General features: G+C 34.9%; 1 protein-coding gene across 2 annotated transcripts in view; it reads right to left on the reverse strand.

Annotated features, from left to right (window-relative positions):
* Positions 1–26731, reverse strand: part of LOC150085940 (putative RNA-binding protein 19) — a 496890-nt gene that overhangs the window by 378618 nt on the left and 91541 nt on the right. For both annotated transcript variants that reach the window (XM_090374301.1, XM_090374300.1), the window contains 3 exons: positions 18770–18923; positions 9644–9696; positions 2402–2506 (listed from right to left, as the gene is read on the reverse strand). In XM_090374301.1, coding sequence (XP_090230427.1) covers positions 2402–2506; positions 9644–9696; positions 18770–18923 — 312 coding nt within the window. The remainder of the gene's footprint in view (positions 1–2401; positions 2507–9643; positions 9697–18769; positions 18924–26731) is intronic.

The following is a 26731-nucleotide window of genomic DNA, read 5'->3' on the forward strand; positions in this document are numbered from 1 at the left end:
TTATTTTGGTGTGCTTTTGCATAGAGAAGTATGCGTAGAGGTAATAACACCTACAAAAAAGTAGCAATGTAGTGATAGTATGCCATTCATATGCGATTTAGCCTGGAGTACACAGGTTAAAGGAGAGGAGGAAGCGAACTCATATCACACTAAAGTAACTTCCTTGTATAAATTTTTTTTTGGTTAATTATTAGTATTTCTTCGAAATATTATTATTAAAATATGTGATCATGGATTGGTGGTTGAAAAAAGGAACTTTAAAACGAGAAGCAAAGTACTTCTAGTATTGCAACTGTGGTCGATGAAAACAAACACAATATTGTTACACACTTCAAAGTCAGAATGAACAATCCTTTTGTTCCCCAGAAATCCAAAGTGAAAAAACAGGAACCAACTAATAAATGACCAAAACGAAAGTATTATGACAGTTATTTGAATTTCGGATTTACATGTATTGGAAAATAAAGATGCTCCTGATGCACAGTGTGCCATATGTAATAAAATATTAGCAACAGTTCTTTGGCTCTCACTAAACTTGTGTTTCGTAAGTGTTTTGTTAATATAAAAAAATAATCTGTTTATACTCCGGGACGACCAAACGGTCAGAGGAGTTCACAAGATAGACAGAATACAAGAAACAGCACCGTATTCAGCAGTCACAGGCTTGAACCCCGGTCACTCAAGGCACGTGTACTTATGCACCCGCGCGCCTGACCACTAGGCTACGGCGGCCGAGATGAAAAGTGTTCTGTTAATATGTTGTGAGATGAAAAGTGTTCTGTGCCAAAAAAACTTTGGGAAACGCTGCTCAACAGTAAACCACGTGATACCCTTTTTGAAAGCTATGAAATCGCATATAGAATAGCAAAAACTGCTAAAGATATAATGCAAAGTGTGCCCTGGGATACATTAATTGCATAAGGAAGGGACACTTGTTAGATAAAAATGAAGTTTTTTTTTCTGTAATGTAATGAGAATATGTACTTTTTTCTTAGTAATTAAAACTTTATATTCCAATTACTGGTTACATTTTAAAGTTAATTAAACTATGTTCCAATTGTTGGTTTGAAATCCCTGTCAGTCACTTTCAAAACTCAGGAATTGAGTTTTGAAAGGGACTGACATGTATTGTATGACATGTTATTGCTAAGCAATAACATGTCATACAATTCATTTATTGAAAGACTCATAAGAATGTCTTTCTGAAAAGAACTGCACCATTGAGTGTTGATATATTTTAATCTATAATTAAGCTTTGTTAATTTGTGGTACTGAAAGGAGATTGAAAAGGGAGATAAGTTTAGTATGCGTTTGCTATTTAAATGAAAACAATTCACTATAGCTAAGTAAAGATATCACCCTTTGTAAAAGAGTGCAGTAGGTCTTTTGGTCATTGCTATCCCACTTTGCCAAATAAACATAAAGATGAGTCAGGGGACAAGGGTTCTTACCAGAGAAAGACTGGCATCAACAGCAATGGTGTCACACTGCAATTACGTCCCCCTTCTGAAGGAGGGAGAACTTGGAACCACTATGTCAACATGTGCAAAAAAGATATTTCATTTCAAAAGGCTGAAAATGAAACTCAGGACAAATAAACTGTTTTGTCATGTTGAAAATTGACAGTCTACTGTGTGATTTTTATTGGGAATAATGAAATTGTTCACAATAAAAAAATTGGTTTAGATCATTGCATATTCATACTAAAAATTAGAAAAAAATTTATTTCAGGCTATAACACGAATGCTAAAAGATATTCTCAACACCCACATTATATCAAATTTGAACTGCATGTATTAATGCATACTGAAATACTTGATGTTCATTGTAAAAAGTACTGACATTCGAGGGTGCAAAATTTTGACTCCCTCACACTGAGGTTCTAGTATATTTTACTTCATATACTTTTTAACACTATCTATGCTTAATTTATAGTATTGTACTGTATTTATTTTTAAGCAAACTATTTTAATTTTTATTTCTGCTGTTTAGTTGGTTGGTTTGATTATAGTGGTATTAAAATTGTATTTACTAACAGTATTTAGATAAAGTAAATTTTAATTTAAGATTTTTAATTATTTATTTTGTATGTGTTGTAATTTTCCTTGCTACGGACCCAAAATTCAATAATTGCTAAAAATCTAGAAAGCCACTGGTCCCATGCGTTTTGGAAAAGGGGTTTGGTACTGTACATATGTATTTTTTTTTTTTTTTTTTTTTTTTTTTATTGAAAAATTGCCATAATTTTTTGAATAGTCCCTTCACATTACAAATACAATTATATTTATATAGACAATATCAGCTTAAACTGAAAGCAGCAACTATGAGCAACACTATAAACACATATGCAATCTTTTAAACAGTATCTTCATGCAACAGTAGAACCTTAAGAAAGACTAACCTTATTGTTATCTCCTTTCTTGACAAGGGCATCATATTCCACACCAGAATCTTCAGAAGAGTGTTCTTCTTTAGAATTGCTTGTAGATATTTTTCTAATAACATTCTAAGGAAATTAATTTCATAGGTTTCAAAGACAATTTTTAACTAAATGAATTTATAGATAACTGTTTTATTATACAAAATTAAGCACTATATTTTGAAACTTCAACTACACATTTAATTTTATATTAAGATAACATCACACACACACACACACACACACACACACACACACACACACACACACACACACACACACACACACACACACACACACACACACACACACACACACAGTCAAAGTTCTGAAACCTTTGTGATCGTGCATGTTCTACTGTTAGTAACTGCACTGGTTTATATGTGGAAATACATGCTGTGATAGTGCTTTGGTGAAGTCAGTGTGTTTTTTGTGTAATGTCAAAATGGAGTTCCATGCTAACATCAACTTTTGTCAGAAACTAAGAAAACACACATGAGATATGCTTTGAGTGATGCAAACTGGTTAAAGAAAGAACTTCCAAACTTGTTCAACAATTTTCAGGTCAGAGAGGGAGAGAGAGAGAGAGAAACCAGAAAATGAGGAATGAGATGGAAGCTTGAAGACAGCTCACACAGCTGGAAAAAATCATAGAAGCTGGACAATTATTCAGAGGAATTGGAATCAAATGACTGATGAAGTGGAGGAAGATTTAAATGTTTCACATGGAAGGTGTCATGGCATTATAAATAATGATTGTTTTGTGACATCCACCATAGCATCTGAACATTAGTCTTGTAATTTTTTTTTTTTTTTGCATTCCCAAATATGAAACAACACCAAAGAGGTCAGCACTTCACTAATGAAGAGAGAGAGAGTGATCACACCTCCACAAAGGCAGCTTTGAATTCTGTAAAAACATAATTCAAGCAGTGCATTCAAAAAGTTATCACAGGTAGCAGAAATGTACAAGAGCTGAAAGGCTATTTCAAGTGTGTGTGTATGTCTGTGTGTGTAGTGTATATTGTATTTTATTTGATAACAGATTCTATGATGATATCCTCAGAACTTTCTGACTGTATCATGAACATGTGTGTCTATATAAACTTGGTCCTCTAGTTATGAACATCCACATATGCAAATTGATTCCCACAGGAAACAATTAAAATTGTTAATGGCAAGATAATGTATGCATTCTGGTGATATGAACTCATTCACTAGTATTGCATGTGGGGGTGAAGTGCATCAGCATCTGGTGTACAGAAATTCTCTTACTCAATTCATGTGTTTGTGTTAATGTCAGACTTTCACTGTGCACTTTTTGTTATTACAACAAAAAGTGCACAGACCACAAAAATTGCAAAGAAAGTCAATAATTCTGAAATGAATCACTCTTTTACTACATGAATAATACAAAGTTTATTAATTAAGTGCTTTTGACCCAATTCCTAAACTTATTACAAAGGTGATCTTTCAGGATCCTTATGTGGATCCCATCATTAGACTACTGATGGCTGTTACTTGGCTTGTTTAACTAGCTTTAGTTAGATAGATAAGAGCAGTCTTAATTAAAAAGTCAATAAGTTCTGAAATGAAAGAGAATAAACGGACACAACAAAATATGAAACTCCATTTCACACTAGCAATGCCTTAACCTTTCTACTACTGAACTATTATTGACAACAAAGAAAATTTTAAATGTAAAAGTATCCACACTAATGCAGCCTACAATAATTATGAAAAGATGCACTGTTGTGAAAAAAGTGGAAATTGTTGACGATCAGAATCAAAGATGAATTCCTTTATGCCTAAGCCTCATCCAAAAGAAAGCTAGATCCTGTATGTAAATTTAAAAGTAAATGAATTTGGAAAATACAGCAACTTTCCAAGCAAGTCATGGGTGTTCATGCATTTTAAAGTCACAGATCATTAGTATAACATAAAAATGAAGGGTGAAGAAGCTGGTGCTAATTAAAAAATGAAAAGTATATTTGTATTTAAAACTGCTAAAAATGGTCTAACCTTACTGCTGTGTAGTAACAAGTCAGGTGACTTTAAACTCATACCACTGCTTGTTTGTCATTGAGAAACTGTTCTGTGCATTGAAAAACATAACTAATGCATTTTTGCTAGTGATTTTGGCACATAATAAAAGGGCTTGAGTGATCTTCAAATTTTCAAAGAATGGTCCAAACACTTTGTGCCAGAAGTGAGGATTTATTGCGAAAAGGGGAATCTTTTCAAAATTTTACTAGTTTTAGACAATGCTTTAGCCATACACCATATTTAGATAATTTTCATCCTGATATTAAAATTGTGTTTCTTCCAGCCAACACATTGTCCATATTACAGAAAATGAATCAAACTGAAATATGCTTTGGGGAGGGGGGAGGAAGGCGTAAAATGGAATGCTTACTAATAAAATATCTTTAATAATCAAGTATTCACAGAACATTACTTATATGTACAATGAATAGCATTCTGGTGCCGTGCATTTTAAGCTGTGGATATTTTCATTTAAAGCTTTCTACACCTACAGAATTTTCTCTCACACATAATGAAATCTACTGAACAAGATTGCCCTAAAACCTGAAGGCACTTTTGGAAGGAATTTAATATATTTATGCCTCAGTCCTCACCACTGAATACAGTTGGAAAAAACCCAAGGGGAAAAAAATCTAACAGGAAATTAATGGTAGGCATTCAACAAAACTGAAGGAGGCCTACAAGCTCATAAAAAAGGAATGATCCAAAAACACTGTGATTTGCATAAATCTTTAGGAGTATATCAGACCTTCTAGCATATTAACATGATTTATTATGAGAAAAAGAAGGCAAAAAAGAAGTGCAAAGTTTTTTGAAGTCCTACTTTGCCAGCTTTAAAGAGGGCCACCAGTGTGGCTGTTGAAGGAGTACCTCATGCAACAGATGACCCTGATGACTTCTTGATAGCATGTGAATTAAAATTAGCTTACCAAAACACAAGTCCACTCCAGTATTCCAGACATGTTCAGCAGCAGTCATGGCAAATAATTTTTTTCTACTTTATTTGTATGATGTAATAATTTTCACTGTGTAAATGCTTAACGTGTGCTTTAACATTATTTACAATTTAAAAGAAATAGTAATTTATAGGATAAATAGTTTACAAAGTAACTAAGCTTAGACACAGCTACTGCTAATTACATTATTTCTATGGAAAAATTTTTCAACTGGGAAAAAAAACGGTGTTACTAACAAGACTTTTGAACAAAACTCATTGATAAGTTGAGAACAAAGTGTGTATAAAAAAAAAAAAAAAAGGTAAAGTGCAGCCATTATCAACCCACTGCAGGATGGAAGCCTCCTCAACAATTCATGCTGAGGGAAATGGACCATAATCTGCCACGCTGGTCCAGTGCGGGTTGGCAGATCGACCGTATTCAGCAGTCAGGGGTTTGAACCCCGGTCTACTCAAGGAGTGTTTGCTACTGCACTCCCGCTCCTGACCACTCGACTACGGAGGCCTCAAGTGTGTATATACAAGATTTAATCAAAAAATTTGCTGAATGATCTTATAATTCTTGAATACACAGCATCAGCTGAAAGATTGTGAGTGGGGCTAAGTGTAATTTTGTTGAGCATTGAAAAACCAAGTTTTAACTTTAACTCTCTCTAAACACTCCCCACAACCAAATAAACATGGCTTAATTTAGTATTGAGCCAATTTTTCACTTACCAATTTTTATACAACTCTCTTTTACAATACATTCTACGCCATGGGATCAAAAACTGTGCTTGTATAGTTGCAAAAATGGTGCTCTTCAATTAATGAGGAACCCTACCCCAAACTACATTTCATGGTAGAATTTTTAGAAATGCTAAATTATTACTAGTTTTAGTTTATTTTATATTAGCAAAGGCACATGATGCAAGAAAGCAAGCTTATATAGCATCAGCCAAAAAAACCCCCCTTATTTCACCCATCCACTCACTCCAACTGTTTGTCAAGTTCTGCCTTGAATCTATTTAAGCTATCAACTTCTACGACAGATAGAAGTTTGTTCCACCAATCAACCACCCGCTGGCTAAAGACAAACTTCCGCACATCTATCCTACACCGTCTTTCCTCAATTTGAATTTACGCCCTCTCAGGCGATTATTCTGAGCAGGAGGAAGAATCCCATCCGCATTGAGCATGCTCAAACCAATCAACGCTTCATACACCTCGATCAGATCACCTCGCAGGTGCCTAGGGTCCAGACACTGTAATTTGCAAAACTAAAGCCTTTCTTTGTAAGAGCAACCCTTTGTTCCATTCACTAATCTTGCTGTCCTTCTCTGTACTCGTTCAACAGCTCTACATCCTTCTTAAATTGAGGCCTCCAGACCTGTATACAGTACTCAAGGTGTGGCCTGGCCATTGGCTTATACAAGGGGATAATCACCTTCTTATCCCTGCTAGAAAAATTCCCGTATATCAGTGACAGGACCCCATGAGCTACTCTTGCAGACAGTCTGCACTGCTCAGAAAACTTCATATCTGCCTGCACAATTACCCCCAGGTCCTTTTCACTCTCTACCACTGTCAGTGTAGTAACACACAGTTGATACCTTACTCTGGGGGTTGCTGCTTCCCATATGCAGTACTTTACATTTCTCAACATTAAACTTCAGTTGCCACCTCTCAGCCCATCTGCTCAACCTTTCTAGATCCTGTTACAGCAGAGTACTGTCATTAGTGTCATTAACAACCCTGCGTATCATCTGCAAACTTGGACATTAAGCCTGATATACCATCATCAATATCATTAATAAATACAGAAATACAGAAAACAACAATGGACCCAACACTGAACCCTGAGGGACTTCACTAATAACATTAGTCCACGAAGAGCAGTGTCCATTGATTACCAATCTCTGTCTTCTCCCACTCAACCATCCCTTTATCCATAGCAGCAATTTGCCTCCAATGCCACACTACTCCAATTTGTGCAGCAGTCTTCCATGTGCAACAGTATCAAAGGCTTTTCTAAGATCCAAATAGATGATATCAAAGTTATATTAGCATTATTACCATATTAGTTTATTTTGGTACTATGAAGGGTTAAGAAATTTAACAAACTAGTTGTACCCGGCGTAACATACGCCTTTTTTCTGATTATGGTGTAAATAGTTTAATCTAGATCCTTCAGTCTTCACCTGTTTAGCGGTGATATAATTCTTGTTCAGCAGTGATATAATTCTACAACAGTCACATGTAGGATATATGCATATGTCTCTATTTGCAGGTGGTTCCCCATCTTCTCCAACAAATATTGCAGCAACCTCCAATTTGGATGTAGGTGCATTATATCGTCTCTTATCTAAGTCCGGGTCTTCTATAAATGCCATGCGCACATTCATTGTTGAATTGGCCTGGGTTATTTGATGCATTTGTTTATGTGACTCAGCAAATGGGTTAACTTGTCACAGCATCTCATCCAATTGTTGCATTACTTTGGCCACACACCCTTGGTTTGATTGTTTTGCAAGCCGTTTTGTTGTTGCTTTAGCAGAATTGAAAATATAAAGTTGTCCATATCCTGGCTTATTTGCCTTGTTTGGATATAGCAGTGAGACCAAAAGGTAAATCTGGCCATGTATTCTAAAACAGTATGGACCATTTCCAGGTGGTGATTTAATCTCTGCACCCATCGATGCAAATGCCATTTCTGAGTTGTACTCTCATATATGTTCTCTGTAGTTATTTGCTTTACAGCTCTTGAAATATAGTAGGTGTCTCAGACAGTGAGTGAAATGGAACCTTTCCATCATGACAGCATTTAGTGTATTTATTCAATGTGTTTAACTCATGTACCCAATATCTTGCACTGCAATACTCATAGTTGTAACACATATTTCCTATGTCATGCTCTCCCACATTAATTACAGCCGGTTGATTATTTGCATCCGGTACTTCTATTTGATTAGTCTTAGGATGTTTGACCCGTCTTCTCATTTCCAATCTTGCTTATCTTTCTTCAATGCTTTCTGTCCATCTTTGTAGTCGTAGAGTCTCATTTTGGTTAGATCTCTAATGTTTCACTAGCATTTCTTCTACATTTTCTCAAAGTTCTTACACACTGTTCAGCCATTTTTACACTTCTTAAAACTTAGAATGGTTTATTAAAATTGAAGATAATATAAACAGTTAAAATAAACATACATTGATAGCTTTCAGGCATAGGTTGCCTTTCTTCAGTTGAAAAACATTAGTACAAAAATTAATAAAGAATGCCGGGTATGATGGTCATGCGAGGTAAACTGCATGAACGGGTGCTGGCAACAATTAGCAGTTGGAAAATTTGGGGAGCATACCTAAGAGTTTTATACAGGACGTTTAAAAAAATGATGGACAATAATTTAAAGGTGAAAAGTATAAACTAAAATAAGCAAAAAAAGTCCCAGTGAACATCGGGCCATAAATAAACAGTTTTCGAGATAATGCACATTTCTGCTAAGATCCGCCACTCACTATGGGAGCACTAGTTTAGCAAAAATCTGTGAATCCTTTGCTAAGGGTAGTTTTATTAAACATAAGATAATACATTTTTAATTTTTGGTTTCAACCCCACAGGATTTTACAGATGTTACAGGACGTTCTTTATAACACCCTTTCCTCAACATCAGGTGTTATGCTTCTGGGCCTACCTTTTCGTACTCCATGTGCAAAGCACCCATGTTCTCTAAGGCACTGATGTACCCTGATGAATGTGCACCTGTTGGGCTGCCTTCGGTGGGGAAATGCTTCTTGGTACAAACGTGCAGTCTCGAGTGCACTGCCGTTGGCTTTACCATACACGAAATGCATCTCTGCATACTCTTCGTTGCTGTAACTACTTTCCATGTTGACTACACTTTGACAAGTACTAGTATGCCTGCTACGTCTCAGAGCAACAAGAGAGGGGAAACGAGATAACATTGAGAGAGGGGGAAACAAGAGAATGAGTATAACCTAACCTAACCAAACAAGTCAGTGGTGGATCCCAACTAGAAATGTGCAATATCTCGAAAATGATTCACTTAAGGACCCATGTTTAATAGGCTTTTTTTGCATATTGTGGTATGTACAGTTCACCTTTAAATTATTGACCATCACTTGTGAAACACCCTGTTATAAAGATTATTTTTTACAATTTAATCAACTTATAAATGTGTCATATGGAAAGTCTTATTTAATTATATTTAAAAATATATATTTACCTCTTTGAATTCTAAATTCTTTTCTTTCTTTAAAGGCTTTTTCTTAACATGTCCTATCATTATATAAGAACAATCATTAGAGAAATATGCTCAAAACATTTCAAAATATTGAAGGGGGAATACATTTATTTTAAATAAAGTTGTTTTAAGATAAGCACTTTATCTGGTGTTTATATATATATATATATATATATATATTTGAATAATTGGATAATTATTTTTTCAAATTTTAAGGGGCGTCCCACGTGTCAGACTATATGGTTTGTTCATGTTTCCCTCCCTATCTTTTTGCGGCAGTTCTGACTGATGGCTCTCAATAAAGATGAATGTATAGAAGTAATTTGGCTCAAACCAGTATGTACAAAATGCTGGTTAAATTCAAGCAGATGGTTTTGAATAAAGAAATCAGTGAACCTTCATGAATTTCTGATAAAGCAGCAATGACGGCAGTGCTTGGAATATGTGTATTCAGCCTGAACACGCGTCTATGGTAATTGGTGTAACAAAATGCACTAATCACTCATCTTGAAGAGAAATCAGTGGCATTATTCCAAACTGCAAAGGAACCTGATTTATGTACAACTGTAATTTTCAATGACCTAATTTTTATATTTTTAAAACACAAAACACACATTACTGATCCAAAAGTAACCCTAACTGAATTAGTCTGCCTAAGGAACAGGGTGCTAGGTGTGTGGTGTGATTTCTGAAAGGACTGAATAAATGGCCCACTCTTTTGTGAAAACACAGTGACATGGGAGATATTTTGATAGACAGCATTAGACAATGGTAATCTTAATGGAAGTGTAAGACCAAAACAATTACAAGCATTCTCAATGAGCATGGTGAAATAGAATGGTTCCAACAAGATGGCATGCCTCCTACTCATTGTAACCATGCAGTAAGAGAATGATTCAAATGAACAGTAACCACAACCTTGGAGGATGCGTTCCAGTGAAATAACACCTACTTTTAAATAAGGTGACATCTAAAAGCCAGAATGTATTATGTGAAAATATACAATAACCAGGATCTTAAAGAATGAATCAACACTGCAGTGAAATTACACCTCAAAAAATTCATGCTGTTCTCCTGGATTGGCAAAAAGTTTAGATTCTACTGTTCAGTTCATGTGAATGGTATACACATTAAAAACATTTTGTAACAGTTCCCAATGATCTGTGTTTTTTTTTTTTTTTTTTTTTATGGAAACCCCAAACATGAGGTTTAGAACCTATAGTACTTAGTATCGAGCATTGGTTGGAGGCTGAGAAGATGAAAGAAGATATTTGTTGACACTAGACTTGAACTTCTGTAGACTGTAATTTTCAGGAAATATGTATGAAGGAACGTTGTTCCAGAAAACGACAGCTGAATGAATAAATGAGGAAAGGAAAAGTTGGATGTGTGAGTTAAGTCGGACAGTAAATGGATGTTGGCTAATGGCGGCACGTGTCTGGACTATTTTGAAAGAGAGAGCTGGAATTATAGAAGCCAATTCAGAAGAACAAATTAACCTAACTGCCATCTTTTGAATGGAATCTAGAACCCAGAGGGAGGTTTTGGGGGCACTGCCCCAGATGTGGGAACAATATTCCATGGTAGGGTGGATTTGCAATTTGTACAGAGTGAACAGCTGTTTGGAAGAAAAGTAACACCGAGAGCAAAAGAGAAAACCAAGTTTTTTAGATGCAGAGGAAGCAATATTTCTAATGTGCTTGTGCCAAGAGAGATTAGAAGTCAGGGTAATCCCCAAAAGAGATATATCATCTTGCCTAGAAATTGGAGTGTCAACAAAGATAAGCATAGGAGCAGAACAATCCTTTTTGCGAGATATAAGACAAGACTGAGTTTTAGGATTGAAATCAACTAAGTTGTCTTTGCCCCACTGGAGAATTACCTAGAGATCGGCATTTAAGGAATTGGTAGTGGATATTTGAGAAGTTGAAACATTGAGCAGGGCGAGGGTTCTCAAACTAGAAAGCGGAATGCAATGTGCTATCATCAGCAAAACTATGGAGAGGATTTCCGGTCAATGGAAGGTCATTAATATACAAGAGAAAACGAGTGGGGGAAAGAACTGAACCTTGAGGGACACCAGCATTAGTGGAGAAGTTAAAAGATAGAGAGCCATCTACCATCACTCTCAGTGAGTGGTCAGAGAGAAAACTGGAAAAACAATTACAAAAAACAGTTGACAAACCATAAGATGGAAGCTTACTTAAAAGATCTTTATGCCAAACACAACTGAAAGCCTTTGAGATGTCAAGAGCAACTGCTTGTATTTCACCAAACTTTTCCATTGAATTTATCCATAAATGGGTAATATGTGCCAGAATATTACCAGTGGAACGATACTGATGGAATCCATACTGACGATCACTGATCAGACAGTAGATTTCTAGAGAGTTTAAGAGTTGGTGGATAATTGATTTCTCCATTACTTTAGAAAGAGTAGAAGTAACTGCAATTTTTTTTTTTTTTTTGGTAGTTGTTGGCGCCTAGGCTTCCGTGGTCATAATGCACCTTCCAAGGTTTTTGGAGTACTTTGATCCAAGCCCGAGGCGGGAATCGAACCCGCAACCTTTGGGTTGCCAGGCAGGCACTTTAGCCACCAGGATGGTGCCATTGAATATAGCGTGTTAGGAATGGTGGGATATGTTTTATCAAGATCATTGGATCATGAGTTGGAAGGAAAATGGGATGCTTGCAGGTCAGCTTTATCCTTGGCTGAAGTGACAATAGAACCATCTGGTTTTGACAGAGGTGGGAGCAGAGATGGGTGAATTTTGCGGCCAATAGCTTTGGCAAGAGAATGCTCGGCTACCATGAGGGCAAGAAGCAAGTTTTCTACTCAGCCTGTTCAAAATCTGCAGTGGCAGACAAAAAAACTGCATCACTTGCGAATTTTGCGAATAACGTGTTTTGTGCTGCATTGTGGGGTGCAGAAATATTCAAAATGTATTTGTTAGAGAGGATATATATCTCTCTAAATGAAATCCAATAAAATTACTCCACTTGATATACCTAATTGCTATAAATATCTTCCCAAAGAGTAAAATGTGTAATTAATGGAAATATGAGAAATCATGCAAATGGCAATCATAACAACATACATTTAATTGCATTTACGTGTATAAACTGAAATGACAAGTTAGCATAATAGTATCATGTACTGTAAATAAATAAAATAAGTCATCAATATTTTGCTGTTCCTCCTCAAGCTGCAATTACAGCCTTGCAACGATCTGGCATAGAGTTAATCAATTTCTGGATATACAGTTGCCCAATTTCGTGTTACAAAGGGTACTAGGAAAGTTTTGCAATATGATGCAACAATGAATCATAGGAAGCTGCTTGTTGCTGCATGTTGAGACATGTTCATATGTGCATAGTAGCCGCTGCGCCAAGTCGATGGGCTCAGTTATTCATTAGTAGTGAGAGTGTAAAGTGCTTGCGATGGCATCGTGGTCACGAAATGAGGTAAGGACAGTTTTGCGGTATAATTTCGTACGTGGTTTAACCATAGACCAGTGCTTAGAAGAAATGACTCTTGCACTAGATGATGATTGTCCACATCGTACAACGATATTCAGGTGGTATAGAGAATTCCAAAGGGGAAATTTCACTCTGGAGGATTCTGAGAGGCCGGGAAGGCCACGAACATCAGTTACGGAGGAAAACGTTACTGCTGTGAGGAAAATGCTTGACGAAAACAAGCGAGTGACCTACCAACAGATAGAGGATACTTTGGGCCTAAATGCACCAGCAATTCATTCGATTCTGCAAGATCATTTGCACATGAAGAAACTTTGTTCTCTCTGGGTGCCGCATCAACTGACTGAAGAGCCAATGACACGTGTGACTTGGTGCCGGGAGATGTTAAAAAAGTTTGATAAGGGACAATCTCGGTATGTGAACAACATCGTGACAGGTGACGAGACTTGGCTGTACTATTACGATCTGCCGACCAAGGCTCAAAACAAAGTTTGGGTGTTTGATGATGACGACACACCCGTAATTGTCAGAAAATCCCGATCTGTAAAGAAGAAAATGATAGCTGTATTTTTCAAATCGAGTGGAATTGTGGAACGTGTCGTTTTGGACACGCAGAAGACAGTCACAGCTAAGTGGTATACTGAACAATGCCTGCCTAAAGTCATTGGATCTATGAAGAACCTGCGGCCAAAGTCAAGAATGGACACCTGGTACCTCCATTACGATAATGCTTCAGCTCACCGCGCCAAAGCCTGCACCGAATATTTGACCACGACAGGACTGAAACTTCTCGAGCACCCTCCCTACAGTCCAGACCTTGCTCCCTGCGACTTTGCACTGTTCCCGCATGTGAAAATGAAGCTAAAAGGGAGGCGGTTTTCCAGTGATGAGGACCTTCTACGGGCTTGGGACAACGAGTGTGCTTTACTCCCTAGTGAAACTTGGCAGAACTGGTTTAAAGATTGGTTTTGGAGGATGGAGAGGTGTATTGAATGTAGAGGAAATTACTTTGAAAAAATTAAATAAACAAAGCTGTATTGCAAAACTTTCCTAGTACCCTTTGTATTACACCCTTACAGTGCTCTCCTGCAGCTGAATCTTACTTGTTGGCTTCTTCTGAGAAATTTTAGATGACATTTAGATGAGATTGTACCAGCAATTTTCAATAGGGTTAAAAGACTGTTGCCGGGCCAGTCCAACACCATAATGCCAGCATTTCTGAGATATGACTACACCTTAAGGGAAAAAACATCAGTGTAAGTATGTTTTAAGCCTTGTGAGGGAAGAAGACAAACTCATTATTAAATCTAATTAGCATAAACTTACCAATTTTGCTGTGTGGTGATCCCTAATAACAGGTTTAAGGCACTCCTCCAAGATAGCAGTGTAGGTTTCTGCATTCGCTGATCCGTTAATAAATTTAATTCATCCCATCCCTTTGCTTGTTATGCATCCCAGACCATCTGACTGCTGAGGAACTTACAGTCAGTTTTATGCAGTCAGGATGGTATGCCTCCAATTTTTGTCTTCTGACATATTGCTTACCATCCGAGCCATGCAGGTTGAATTTCAATTCGTCAGAAAAGATGACAGTGTTTCATTGCTATTTTGTCCAAGAAACATGCATTTTAGCCAAGCAAGTCACTTCTTCCTCATTTGTTGGGTCAACAAAGGCTTCGTCTTGGGCAGTTGGTCATGCAGACCACAATCCAAAAGCCGTCTTTGGATAGTTCATGCACTTGTTTCAACACTAGAGGCCATCTCAAAGTCCAGTTTTAGATTAGGAGCATGGCAATTACGAAGGCATAGCCGTTTCAAATATCAGCCTTGTGAAGGTGTAGTCACTCTCTCACGGCCTGATCCAGGTCTTCTCTTCACATCACTGGTTTCACGCTTTAATTTCAGCACCAGGGATACTGTTGACTGGTTGCAGCCTATTTTATCAGCGATAGCACACGTAGAAAGCCCTTCCTGGGACAGAGTTCAGTTGACACCAAGAAAAAAAAAAAAAGCTACACTTTTTTTTTCTTGGTGTCAACTGAACATAGGGAGCCATGCTTACACCTCAGCAAAACAGAATACTAATGAGCGTGTATACCCTTCCAATAACGTATTTATAGAAATGGCTGATGCAATAGAAGCATTATCTGTTGCAATACCTTTGCTTTGCAATAAACAAAATGACTGTAATAAAACAATATCTTATACGTTTCACTGCAAATGTTACTTTTTTTAAGATGATGCGGTTTTTTTTTTAGAAGCATTAGCAACTCAGGCCATATTGCTCCCAGGATATGCAGTGGTCATTCCCTGACTTTTCAGCATCCTCCGTATTTGGTGGTCACGGGCTCGAACCCGGTCTAATCAAGAAGCATGTGCTATGCACTGCTGCTCCTGCCCATCTGACTACGGAGGCACCAGTTTTTTTTTTTGTTTTTTTTGTCTGCCACTGCAGTTTGGGCTGATTAATAACTGCTTTACAATTGTTAGGAGCTCTGCTGTAGGCAGAAAATGAAACTGAACAATTGGAAATGAGCTAATTACGATATGCAACATTCTTCTCTTGAACAGCCTTAGCACATTTATTGGAGAACCAAGGTTTAGATAAAGGACAAGATTTTAAAGTGGAATGTGGAATAAAGGATTCCATTCCTACAAGAATAATTTCACTGACACAATCTGAGCAAACACTGACATCAGAAGTTTTGAAACAGTAATCCGACCAAGAAAAAGAAAAGAAATCTTGCAGGTCATCCCATTTTGCATTCTTATAATGCCAAACAACACAAGATTGGGAATAGCCGTGAGATAAAGGCTCCACTGGAGAATAGACAATCACCAAGTTGTGATCTGAGGTGCCTAAAGGACCACTCACTCTTACTTGAAAAATGATTCATCAAGAATGGGAATTCTGCTAGCACAATAAATCTGACACATCTGATTTGATAAAGACAGTACATGCAGAAATTACAATCAACCGGTAGAGTTCCTTATTCCTATCAAAGAATCAGTTAAAAAATGATTTATACCTAACCTTTTCTCTTTTTATTCATATTATAATGAAAATTTTGGAGCAGGGGTGGCCAACCCATGAATGCATGCCACTTCTGATCAGAAGTGGCATGCACTTCTGGCATACTTAATGGCATACCTCCCAATGTGAACAAAATAACAAAAAAAAAAAAAAAAACAGATTATACAACCAATTTTAAAAATCAGAAATTTAGAAATGAAGCTAAACACAAAGTAGAGCTTTCCAAAGTGGGCATCACATCATGTCCCAACATATGTTATGAAACTTTAGCATCATATCACCATTGCTTTCACTCTGATTTCCTTTCATTGCATATAATAATATAATTAATTCATTAAAAAACATTTACTGATTAATACATAAAAAATTTACATTTCGTGTGGTTTGTGCTTGGAGGTCGATGAATTCTGGGCATGTTCATTCTCTTTGCAAGCTAACAACTGGCCCAGTCAATTTCAAATAGGCTCAGTTAAGCCTTTGCCTAGTAATGGATATCTTTGCCCTCTTCCTCTCTCTTAATCTTGTTTTCATGTTTTGGCCAGAAACAAAGGAAGCTGCATACTACTGCATTTACCATCAGCTTAAAGATATGAAACAAGCAAGTTAGTTAGGATAAGTAATGTGTTACATTTCAAGCATGTTCATTCCCCTCCCCTTAAATTAAATTAATTTTTTCCTGTGATTAACAGAACTGAAAAGTAAATATAGTTATTTTATTATCAATTAATTACTAAGATTACAACTTCATAGAACACTTCAGAAAACTCTAGTTTTATGTTCTCTAAACTTAGCCAATCAGTTTAATTACAACTGCATAATATTTATTACTGCGCTATACTGCATTAAAACATATACTTTTTTTTTTTTTTTTTTAGTCTTTTCTTTCCACACAGATATATCTCTTCACCAGCTCTCTCTATACCCATTCATGAGTATTACACAATAATACACACAGAGCATGTACAGGTTGCATAAAGCTAACAATACTGCATTAAAACTAGATATAATCTATGAATTACTGCATTAAAACTAGATATAATCTATGTCAAGCAATCTTCACCAGCAGCTGCTGCTGCTGAAGATTGCTTGACAAAACTGTCCGATTTAAACTGTTATTAAACTGTTAATTTGGTTCATAAATTAAACTGTTAATTTGGTTCATTAAGGTTGTCAAGTAAAGCAGCAAAGGGGTTAAATTCTACTTTTATTACCAGAAATTATTACCTTAGTTTCAGCATGATGGGAACCTCATTTAACAGCTCACATTTACTGCTTTTAGCATTAATTCAGTGCAAGTAAGTAGGAGTCCTAGTGACAGCCAGCAACTAGTGCCCAAACAAGTGGAATTTCAGTTAATGCAAGTTACACTGCGCAAGAGTGTGAACTAAGGATGGAGTCAGCACTTTCTCCAGAAAGTGCTGACTCTACTGCATATTGCACGGCAATATGCAATAGATGTGCTGCTTATGCCACACATGTGATGGTTAAGTAAAAATTTATTATCATTATTATTATTATTATTATTTGATTTATTTATTTCTGTACTTCTTGCTTCAGGTTACACCCCACTCCCATTTCTGTAGGCATATCCAAAAAAGCAAGGAAAAATGCATGCCCTACATTTTCTTTTTGTCAGATGTACAAACTTAACACACAACATTATCTTTGTTTTGTGTTAAGTCTATACACCTACAAACAAAAGTGATCTGTATCAACTGCCTTTCTAATTTGTATGATTCATTTCTTTTAATTATTTAAATTATGTTTTGAATGTATATTTAGCACTGTTAATTTACAATTGGTGCTTCTGTTATTTAATCAGCTGTTTATAATCTTTATTTTACTTTGCTGTAATAATACAGCCATTCATTTTATTGATCTGGAAAAAAAATTACACATCACATAACCTTTAAACTCAAAAAGATTCTGACAACTAGAAATGATTTCACTTTTTTTTTAATTGCTTTTCAAGAATTTCAACATCCATACCATACCCCAATGTGCAATACTTCTGCAGCTTAGTGCTGGTATGTCTAATATGTCCATCCTATATTATGATCATCATCTCTTAAACCATTACTTCTCAACTCAGGCATCTGCATGTGCACGCACGCACACCAATCTCAACTTCACATTAAGTATGGTGCCCAGGCATAGTACAAGTGTCCAGCAAGTGTACATATTTTTATTTAGAAATCATTTTGTTTTATTATAGTGTATTTTCATGAATAAAATTCTGTGTATGCAAACATGTACATTATGTCTTTATTTCAGTTATAACCAACCCCTTTTATTGATTCAATATCTTTACCATCTTATTTAATCACTGTTTACTTCCTTTTACACCTTAAGCCAAAGGAAGTAAAGTACCTAACCTGTATTATGATCATCTTTTCTTAAACCAATACTTCCCAACACACACACACAAATCTGAACTTCACATTAAGTATGGTGCATATTATAGGTGCTGCAGCAATGTGTACATGTTTTTATTTTTCTTAGAATCACTGTTTTATTATAGTGGTGTATTTTTATGACTAAAATTCTGTGTATCAATTTATGTACATTATGTCCTTATTTAATTTATAACCAACCTTTTACTGATTCAATTTCTTTTCTATCATCATCTCTTTCATCACTGTTTACTTTCTTTAACTTTAAGTCATGAGAAGCTTCATTACACCACACTGGTTGGGTAGCACATTTATGAACTCCTAAATATTCAGAAAACTGTGGATCATCTGCCACCTGCAAGGCAAGTTTTTCAACATTATTTATATTTTTAAAAATATAAATAAAGATAAAAGGTGTTATATATAACAGAATCCAGAAACCACAATATTAATTAATAGATATTACATTCCATTAAACATTCAGTCCTCGTTAACACTTAAGTCTACAAGGATTTTGCAAATTTTACTGGTATTTGTTAAACTTGCAATTTTCATTGGATTGATTATATGATTGTTATTAGTTTTTAAATTTTTAAATTAAATAATTAGATTGTATGTATAGCTTAGCTTAATTTTCAGCACTCAGAGGTGAGTGCTGAAAATTAAGGACTCCTTAAAAAATCAAGAATTACATAATTAGTTAAAAAGTTACACCGCCTGGATATGAATGATCCAGAAAAAGGGATCTGATGGGAAATTCAACAGTATATTCCCATTTATGAAAATTTTTTAGCATTTTTTATTTCTGGTTAGTAATCATTATACTGGATTATATGCACAGTAAGTGTTAGTCTTTTTTTTCTCTTCTGCATAATAAATAATTAGGAACATGCAAAAACCACACTAAGCAAATAAACAAGGACTGCTGTGCACTGAAGTTAGCTAATCCATTGCAATTAATGCAATGAATTAGGATGTGAGGAAAATTCCCTTTGCCCATATCATGCTCCATTATAGATAACTCCAAAAAAGGGCAACAATTAGCATACTGAATATAGCTTTGATTTGCAAGAGAACTAAGAATTACCACTGACAGTTCTCACCCAAGTCAAAGCATTTTCACTACTTTGAACTTTTTGCTTTCCTGTTCTCATTTGAGGCATGATTCTAGTCTAAATTCAATTTTAAAATACTGCTCAAACTAAGGAATAAAAGTATAAAAAATAAAAGTAAGCTATTACCAGATTAAGCTATGAAGTATATACTACGCTATTACATTTCTAAATACAGTAAACCCTCAATTTAACGGACTAATAGGGGAGAAGGGGCGTCCGTTAATGCTGAAAGTCTATTAAATCGAATGTAACCTGGGGAGGCATTTTTTATTGTTCTTAAGGTAAAAAAAAAAAGCTTTAATACAATATACAGTACTATACAATATAAAATTATTAAATTATAATAAAGAATATGTAATATTCTGTTGTAAATATAAAATGTTGCTTGTTGTTGTTTTGGTTTTTAGGAGCATTAGCAACTAAAGCCATATTGCTTGGGGGATGTGCGGTGGTCATTCTCTAACCTTTCCGCATCCTCCGTATTTGGTAGTCACGGGCTCGAACCCCGGTCTCATCAAGAAGCATGTGCTACGCACTGCTGCTCCTGCCCACCTGGCTATGGAGGCACCATAAAATGTTGCAATTTTGCCTTTGATTTACGGATATCAGAAAGTTTGTTTTTTATGCCGTAAATTTCACAAACATGCTACTGAGATGCCTTGTTCTAATTTCTCGATTAGCTCTAATTTCTGTGCCACATTTATATTTACTCGCTTTTTTTTTTTTTTTTTAACTCCTCTATCACTTGATGCCATTTTAAATTGTAAGGAATGCATAATTATTTAATAAAGAGAGTCACAATTCAGAAATCACAGAAACACTCTGTATACAACCTGACCGCACAATCGCAAGTCACCGCCTGCTCATAGCTGTTATCTGTAATCTGGGAAAACAGCTATTTGAACACGTTTTCAGAAAGAAAAAAAAACAATTTCCTGGATTTGATTAAAAAAATAATCAAATCCAGATTATAAAAAAATAAAAGTAAGTATAATAAAAGTAATCAAAACAATAATGGAAATAGGTAATTATTATTAATTTTTAATAAATAATAACACTGAAGTTTTGTATAACCTAAAAAAAATAATATGGTCGAGATTAATGTGTACATTACTGTATTATTATTTGTCCGGTCCGTTAAATCCAAAATCCATTATATTGCGGTCCGTTAAATCGAGGGTTTACTGTAATTAAGAAACTTTCTGAATGCTCAGCTAAATACAAAAATATGCTAACCAACATGATTAGGACCTTTGAACTACAATTTAAACAGCCATTATTACTACAGTGTACTATACATGTTATAGGACATGATGTTGATATCCATACAACTGACAAAGGCTCTATGAATATTAAATTGTAACTTATTAAATCCTTAGCTAAATTCAAAAATAAGCTAATGTATGTGATTACGACAATTAAAACTATATATTATATGAAATTTAGAATGGTAATTAAGTAAAAAAAAAACATCAAAATTTTCCAAAAATGTATGTTTTCAGGAGACTGAAATTTCTGAATGCTCAGCTAAATACAAAAATATGCTAACCAACATGATTAGGACCTTTGAACTACAATTTAAACAGCCATTATTACTACAGTGTACTATACAAGTTATAGGACATGATGTTGATGTCCATACAACTGACAAAGGCTCTATGAATATTAAATTGTAACTTATTAAATCCTTAGCTAAATTCAAAAATAAGCTAATGTATGTGATTACGACAATTAAAACTATATATTATATGCAATTTAGAATGGTAATTAAGTAAAAAAAAAAAAAACATCAAAATTTTCCAAAAATGTATGTTTTCAGGAGACTGAAATTTCCACTGCTGTAGGCAATAACCTCAAAACCAACTCTCATTTTATAGTTATATAGCCAATAAGTAAAATTGTATCTATAATAGGAAGAAAATCAGTGTGCTAGATAGAGCCTTTGCATTTTTAGTAACAGAGCCCTGCATTCATCATGTCAATAATGATAAATTAATGCTAGAAAGTATAATAAATATTATGTAGTTTAAGGATAGAGAGGCTACAGTTTAGTGAGGAAACTAGTGCATCTGTCTTAGCAAAAGAAACCTCAGGGTAAACATTTTTTATTAATTAAATTGTGGGGGGGGGTGTAAGTTGGTATGAAAATTTAATGGTATGTTGAAACTGGGAAGGAAGAGGAAGAGCAAGAAAGAGATGGCAAGCATGGATAATGCCTAGTAATTTAAAAAGCAGGAAAAGAAAAGTATTAATGAATATTAATGCCTTTCATATAAGTATTAATGCTTATGTATAAGGATTAATGCATATAAATACCCTTCTTTAATAGGTATTAATATCACTGGCACCCAAATGTGAGAGAACCAAACCTGTTTGATGTGCCGTAATTTTTGGAATGTTTAAAATAAAAAAAAAAGAAAATCAATATTCCGACATGCCCAGAATTTTGAGAATTTTTACATAATAGTTGAAAAGTAAAAGTTTGGAATTCACTGCTAAAAGTAAACACTTACTTTTGTGCTGAGCTGTAAATAAAAAAAAAAACCTTAAAATTTTATAAAGAGTTTATTCATGTACATGAACTAGCATCAAACACAAGCAAAGAACAAATAAAACTGAATGCCAAGCATTACTATAAAGAATTCAATCAGTGTACCATAACTGAGTAATTTTATTTTGTGTGTCTTTAAAATGTTCATGGCTCTCACTGGTTGACCACTTAAGAATGACCACTTGTATGCATTAAGGCACGTTGCTTATGTTCTCAGATATGCATTGCATCACATCACTCCTAGTGCCATTTTACACTTACAGGCAGTTCTCGCTTTACAAGTTCCCGGTTTAAGAGTTTTTTTTTCCAAAGTATCAAGTATTAACAAAATCAAAAGTATGAACGTTAATTGCAAAAAATTAATGTTCATATTTTTGATTGAAAATATCATAATGTAAACCCAATAACACATTGCTTTTTTGTAATTCGTTCCACGACCTTGGAAGTTGAAATTTTCGCTATATAACTCTCTAAAAGGTCGTTTTTAAAAGTGCAAATTGTATTAGTTACCAATTAGAATCACTAAAATGCACTACACTTCCATCGTTATCATATGTTCTGTTATAAGAACCAATTTTAGACGCCTTTGTGACATTTTTCTAAGATAATCTTAGAAAAATATCACATTTCTGGAGGTCAAGACAATAAAACCAATTTACACTTTCTGGTTTATTGGGCTTTTCTGTTAGTGCAATCAATTTTAAACTTGATGTTATTGACTTTGCGAAAATACCGATAGCTGGAATTGTGTGGTTTTTTAGCGTGAAATGTGCTTCCCCTTTACTGAAATCTTCAATCATATAAAAAACAAAATAAATTTTTAGAATCTTCTCTTAAGCTTCGTAAACTTGTTACTCTCGTGCAAATCGTGTTAGTTACAATTTGTGTGTTCTGTTAAAAAATGCTTATGCATCTATTGAAATTTATAAAGAAAATAGAAGATTATCTTGGAAACAAATGCCTCTTGAAGCATTTCTGAAGAAGATGACTCCTTATGCAACAAACCAATGAGTGCTGATCCAATAATGAGTGATCGAGTGTGCATTCATCCACACTTGTTGAGATTCATCAACGAGTGTGGATGACTGTTTTCTACAGCACGTTAGAGAGAGCAGTACACTTGATCTGGTTATCACCAGTAATTCTACCTGCTTAAGAATCTGGAGGTAAAAGACTCACTGGGTGGCAATGATCACAGTGTACTAAATGCGGAATTTAATTAAAAACATAACTGCTGTCGAGGGTAAAGACTTTTGCATTCGTAAGGGTAACTACAGTGGTCTCAGTTTTTAAATTCTGTGCAGTGGGACAAACTGATGGTGTTACCAACAGAAAATTCTAAATGGGAAGCATTCAGGGAAGTATAGAAACCACTAGGGTTTTCACACCAACAAAATAATACTCTTCAAGGCTTAAACCTAAATGGATGTCAGATGAACTGTTGAGAAGGGAGAGTATGCAGAAAGAAAAGTGCATGGGATGCATATAAATTATCAGGTGATACAGAAGCCCAAGTTACATATAAATTAGTCTGTAATCAAGTCACAAAGGAAATTGGGCAAGCTAAGACAGATTATGAAAAGTCTCTAGCAAAGAACAGCAACAAAGACTTCTGGATGGAAGGGATTTGTCACCCTTTTTAGAAACTGGCTGGATATGATCAAATTTCCAAGAAAAAGGAAAAACACCTTTGGAATAAAGTGAAAACGACACAAAACAGGAGTAGGGTCAGGAGCACAGTTTTTGAGAACAAGTGAATATAAGAACCAATTTTGAACGTATTTATGATATTTTTCGAAAGCACATTTCTGGAGGTCACAACCAAAAAACAAAAACAATTTGCACTTTCCTGTTTATTGGGCTTTTCTGTTACTGCAAGCAATTATAAATGGGTAGTAAACTCGATGTTATTGCATTTGTGAAAATACTGATAGCTGGAATTGTGTGGTTTTTTGCTTTATTATGGTGAAATGTGCTTCCCCTCTACTGAAATCTTCAATCATATAAAAAACAAATAAATTTTCAGAATCTTCTCTTCATTTCTTTTTTTTTTTTTTAAGCTTTGTAAGTAAACTTGTTACTCTCGCGCAAATTGTGTTAGTTGCAATTTTAACGTTCCATTAAAAAATGCTTATGCATACAATTTATAAAGAAAAAGAAAATTATCTTGGAAACAAACCCCTCTTGAAACATTTCTGAAGACAGACTCCTTGTGCAACAAACCAACAAGTGCCAAGCTAATAATAAGTAATCAACGAGTGTGCATTTAGTTGATGATGAAGAATAAACATCCTTTAAAATTTGTAGGTCATAAATAATTTCTTTATTATTATAATTTGCTTGATTTTACAGGATATGTTTTAATTTCTTTGGATAATCAATCATTGTTTAAACATGAACTAATTAGCTAATTTCATTGTTGAGAACGTAACCCCTATTTTTAACATTATGTCTATGGGATTTAATTTGCGCTTTATGAGCACGCGCTACAAACGAATTAACTCGTAAAGTCGAGAACTACTTGTATATATGTAAAGGCAGCAAACGTGCCAGGAAGTATTAATACTTATTAAGAAAGATATTGAAAGGTGTTAATATTATACTAAGAACATAATTAACTAAAAATGAAAAGAAATATATGCGATCAACATAAGAAACAAATTAAAAATGTGAGAAAATGTATTTTATAGACCACAGAAATCAATATCCCAGAATTCAACAAGGGTCAAACTGGAATATTAGTTTTGAAAGATTAGGGAAATAGTGTAAATTGTAAATGATTCTGTATATTAAGACTAGACTACACAGAGCACATTCCAGTGGTTCATTTATGTCAGGTAATGTAAGTCCAACCAGAAGTGAGAAAGATAGAATAGGATCAATGTTTAAGTAATTAATGCTTGAAATCAGGCAGAAGAGAAAGTGCATGTCAATTTTACAAGTCTGCTGAGTAGAGAAATTAATTTAGGCTTGAATTTATAAGATCTTCAGGGAATTTCCCACCCAGTTATTTTCAAAATAAGAAGACAATAAACTTTTGAATTATATAGTTTACTGAGGAGGGATAAATTTGACATTAGAATTTCAAAATCAAAAGGAGAGCAGTTTAAGCATTCAGCCATAATCGTTTCTGAAAGGATCTCCTGAAAGTTGTCTTTGAAAATGGTGCATTTAAGGAACAAACCAATATTCAATAGAATTTCACAACTACAGCATAAACTGAGGAGGGATAAAGAATGGTTGTTTTCACAATAATAAGATTAAAATATTCAATAATTAACTGGGGAGGGTGGCATGTAAAAAATGTTCTTTTAAGACTCAAATGGTTTTATGAATTTCTTCAAATAGATGATAATCAATATGAGGAAAAGGGAAGTCAAAGAGAACTCCAAGGTCTCTAAGAGTTTCAATTTTAGTAATGAAGGTATTATTCAAGGACACAGTAATTTCAAAAAGGCCTCTTTTTGACAGACATTGCTAATGTACAGATTTAGGCTTTACTCAGAGATTAAACAGGGTGAGATAATCCACAAATTCTTTAATGGTTTCGGAGAGTAAATTTTCTGAAATAAAAGAGTCAATGGAGTTCTGGGCTAGACAAAATTTTTTACATTATCCGCATAGGAGATCATGTTAAAGTTTTCAAAAAAGACTGAGGGATGGAGAAGAACAGTTGCAGAGAGAGAGAGATTGCCTTGAGGAATGCTAGACTTCCTCTTAAAGTCGTTGATATCAACTATTAATATAAAATATTATATTTATTAAAGTATCAAGTAGAGTTGCTGAAGTAGCAAGGAAATTGAGTGTCCCAAAAATCAAGAAGAAATCATTTAGAAGAATGAGCAGAGAAGGTGGGTAAATCATGTCAAAAGCAGATCTAATATCGGAGTAAATATTGACTACTTGATATTTTCATTAAACACTTATAGGATGTAGTTTGTGTAAACTGGAATGGACCTCCTGGAAAGGAGGTCCATTCCAGTTGAATGGTTGGGGATAATGTGTATAGCATTATAGAAATGATGCAAGAAAGCAAGATTTTACAGCATCAGGCAAAAAAATATAAATAAAAACACTTCCTATTTCACCTATCCATTCCCTCCAATAGTTTGTCTAGTTCTACCAGCAATCAATCACCCACTGGCTAAAGGCAAATTTCCCAAATTCTATTCTAAAACCATCCTTGCTCAATTTGAATTTATGTTCCCCCATGTGCATAATCTGAACAAGAGGAAGAAGCCCATCAGCATTGAGCTTCTTCAATCCATTCAAAGCATTAAACATCTCAATCAGGTCACCTCATAGGAGAATAGTCTCCAGAAGTGTTATTTGACGAACTAAAGCCTATCTTGATAATGAATATAAGGTAAGAGCACTCCTTAGTTCCCCTCACCAATCTCGTTGCCCTTCTCTGTACTCATTCTAGCATCCTTTCTAAAATAAGGACCTGCATACAAAGTAAAATAAGGACCTCCAGACCTGCATGCAGTACTCAAG

This window comes from Mastigoproctus giganteus, chromosome 5, assembly GCF_048544385.1.
Source record: "Mastigoproctus giganteus isolate SK-2022 chromosome 5, ASM4854438v1, whole genome shotgun sequence".
In the NCBI taxonomy this organism is placed as follows: domain Eukaryota; kingdom Metazoa; phylum Arthropoda; class Arachnida; order Uropygi; family Thelyphonidae; genus Mastigoproctus; species Mastigoproctus giganteus.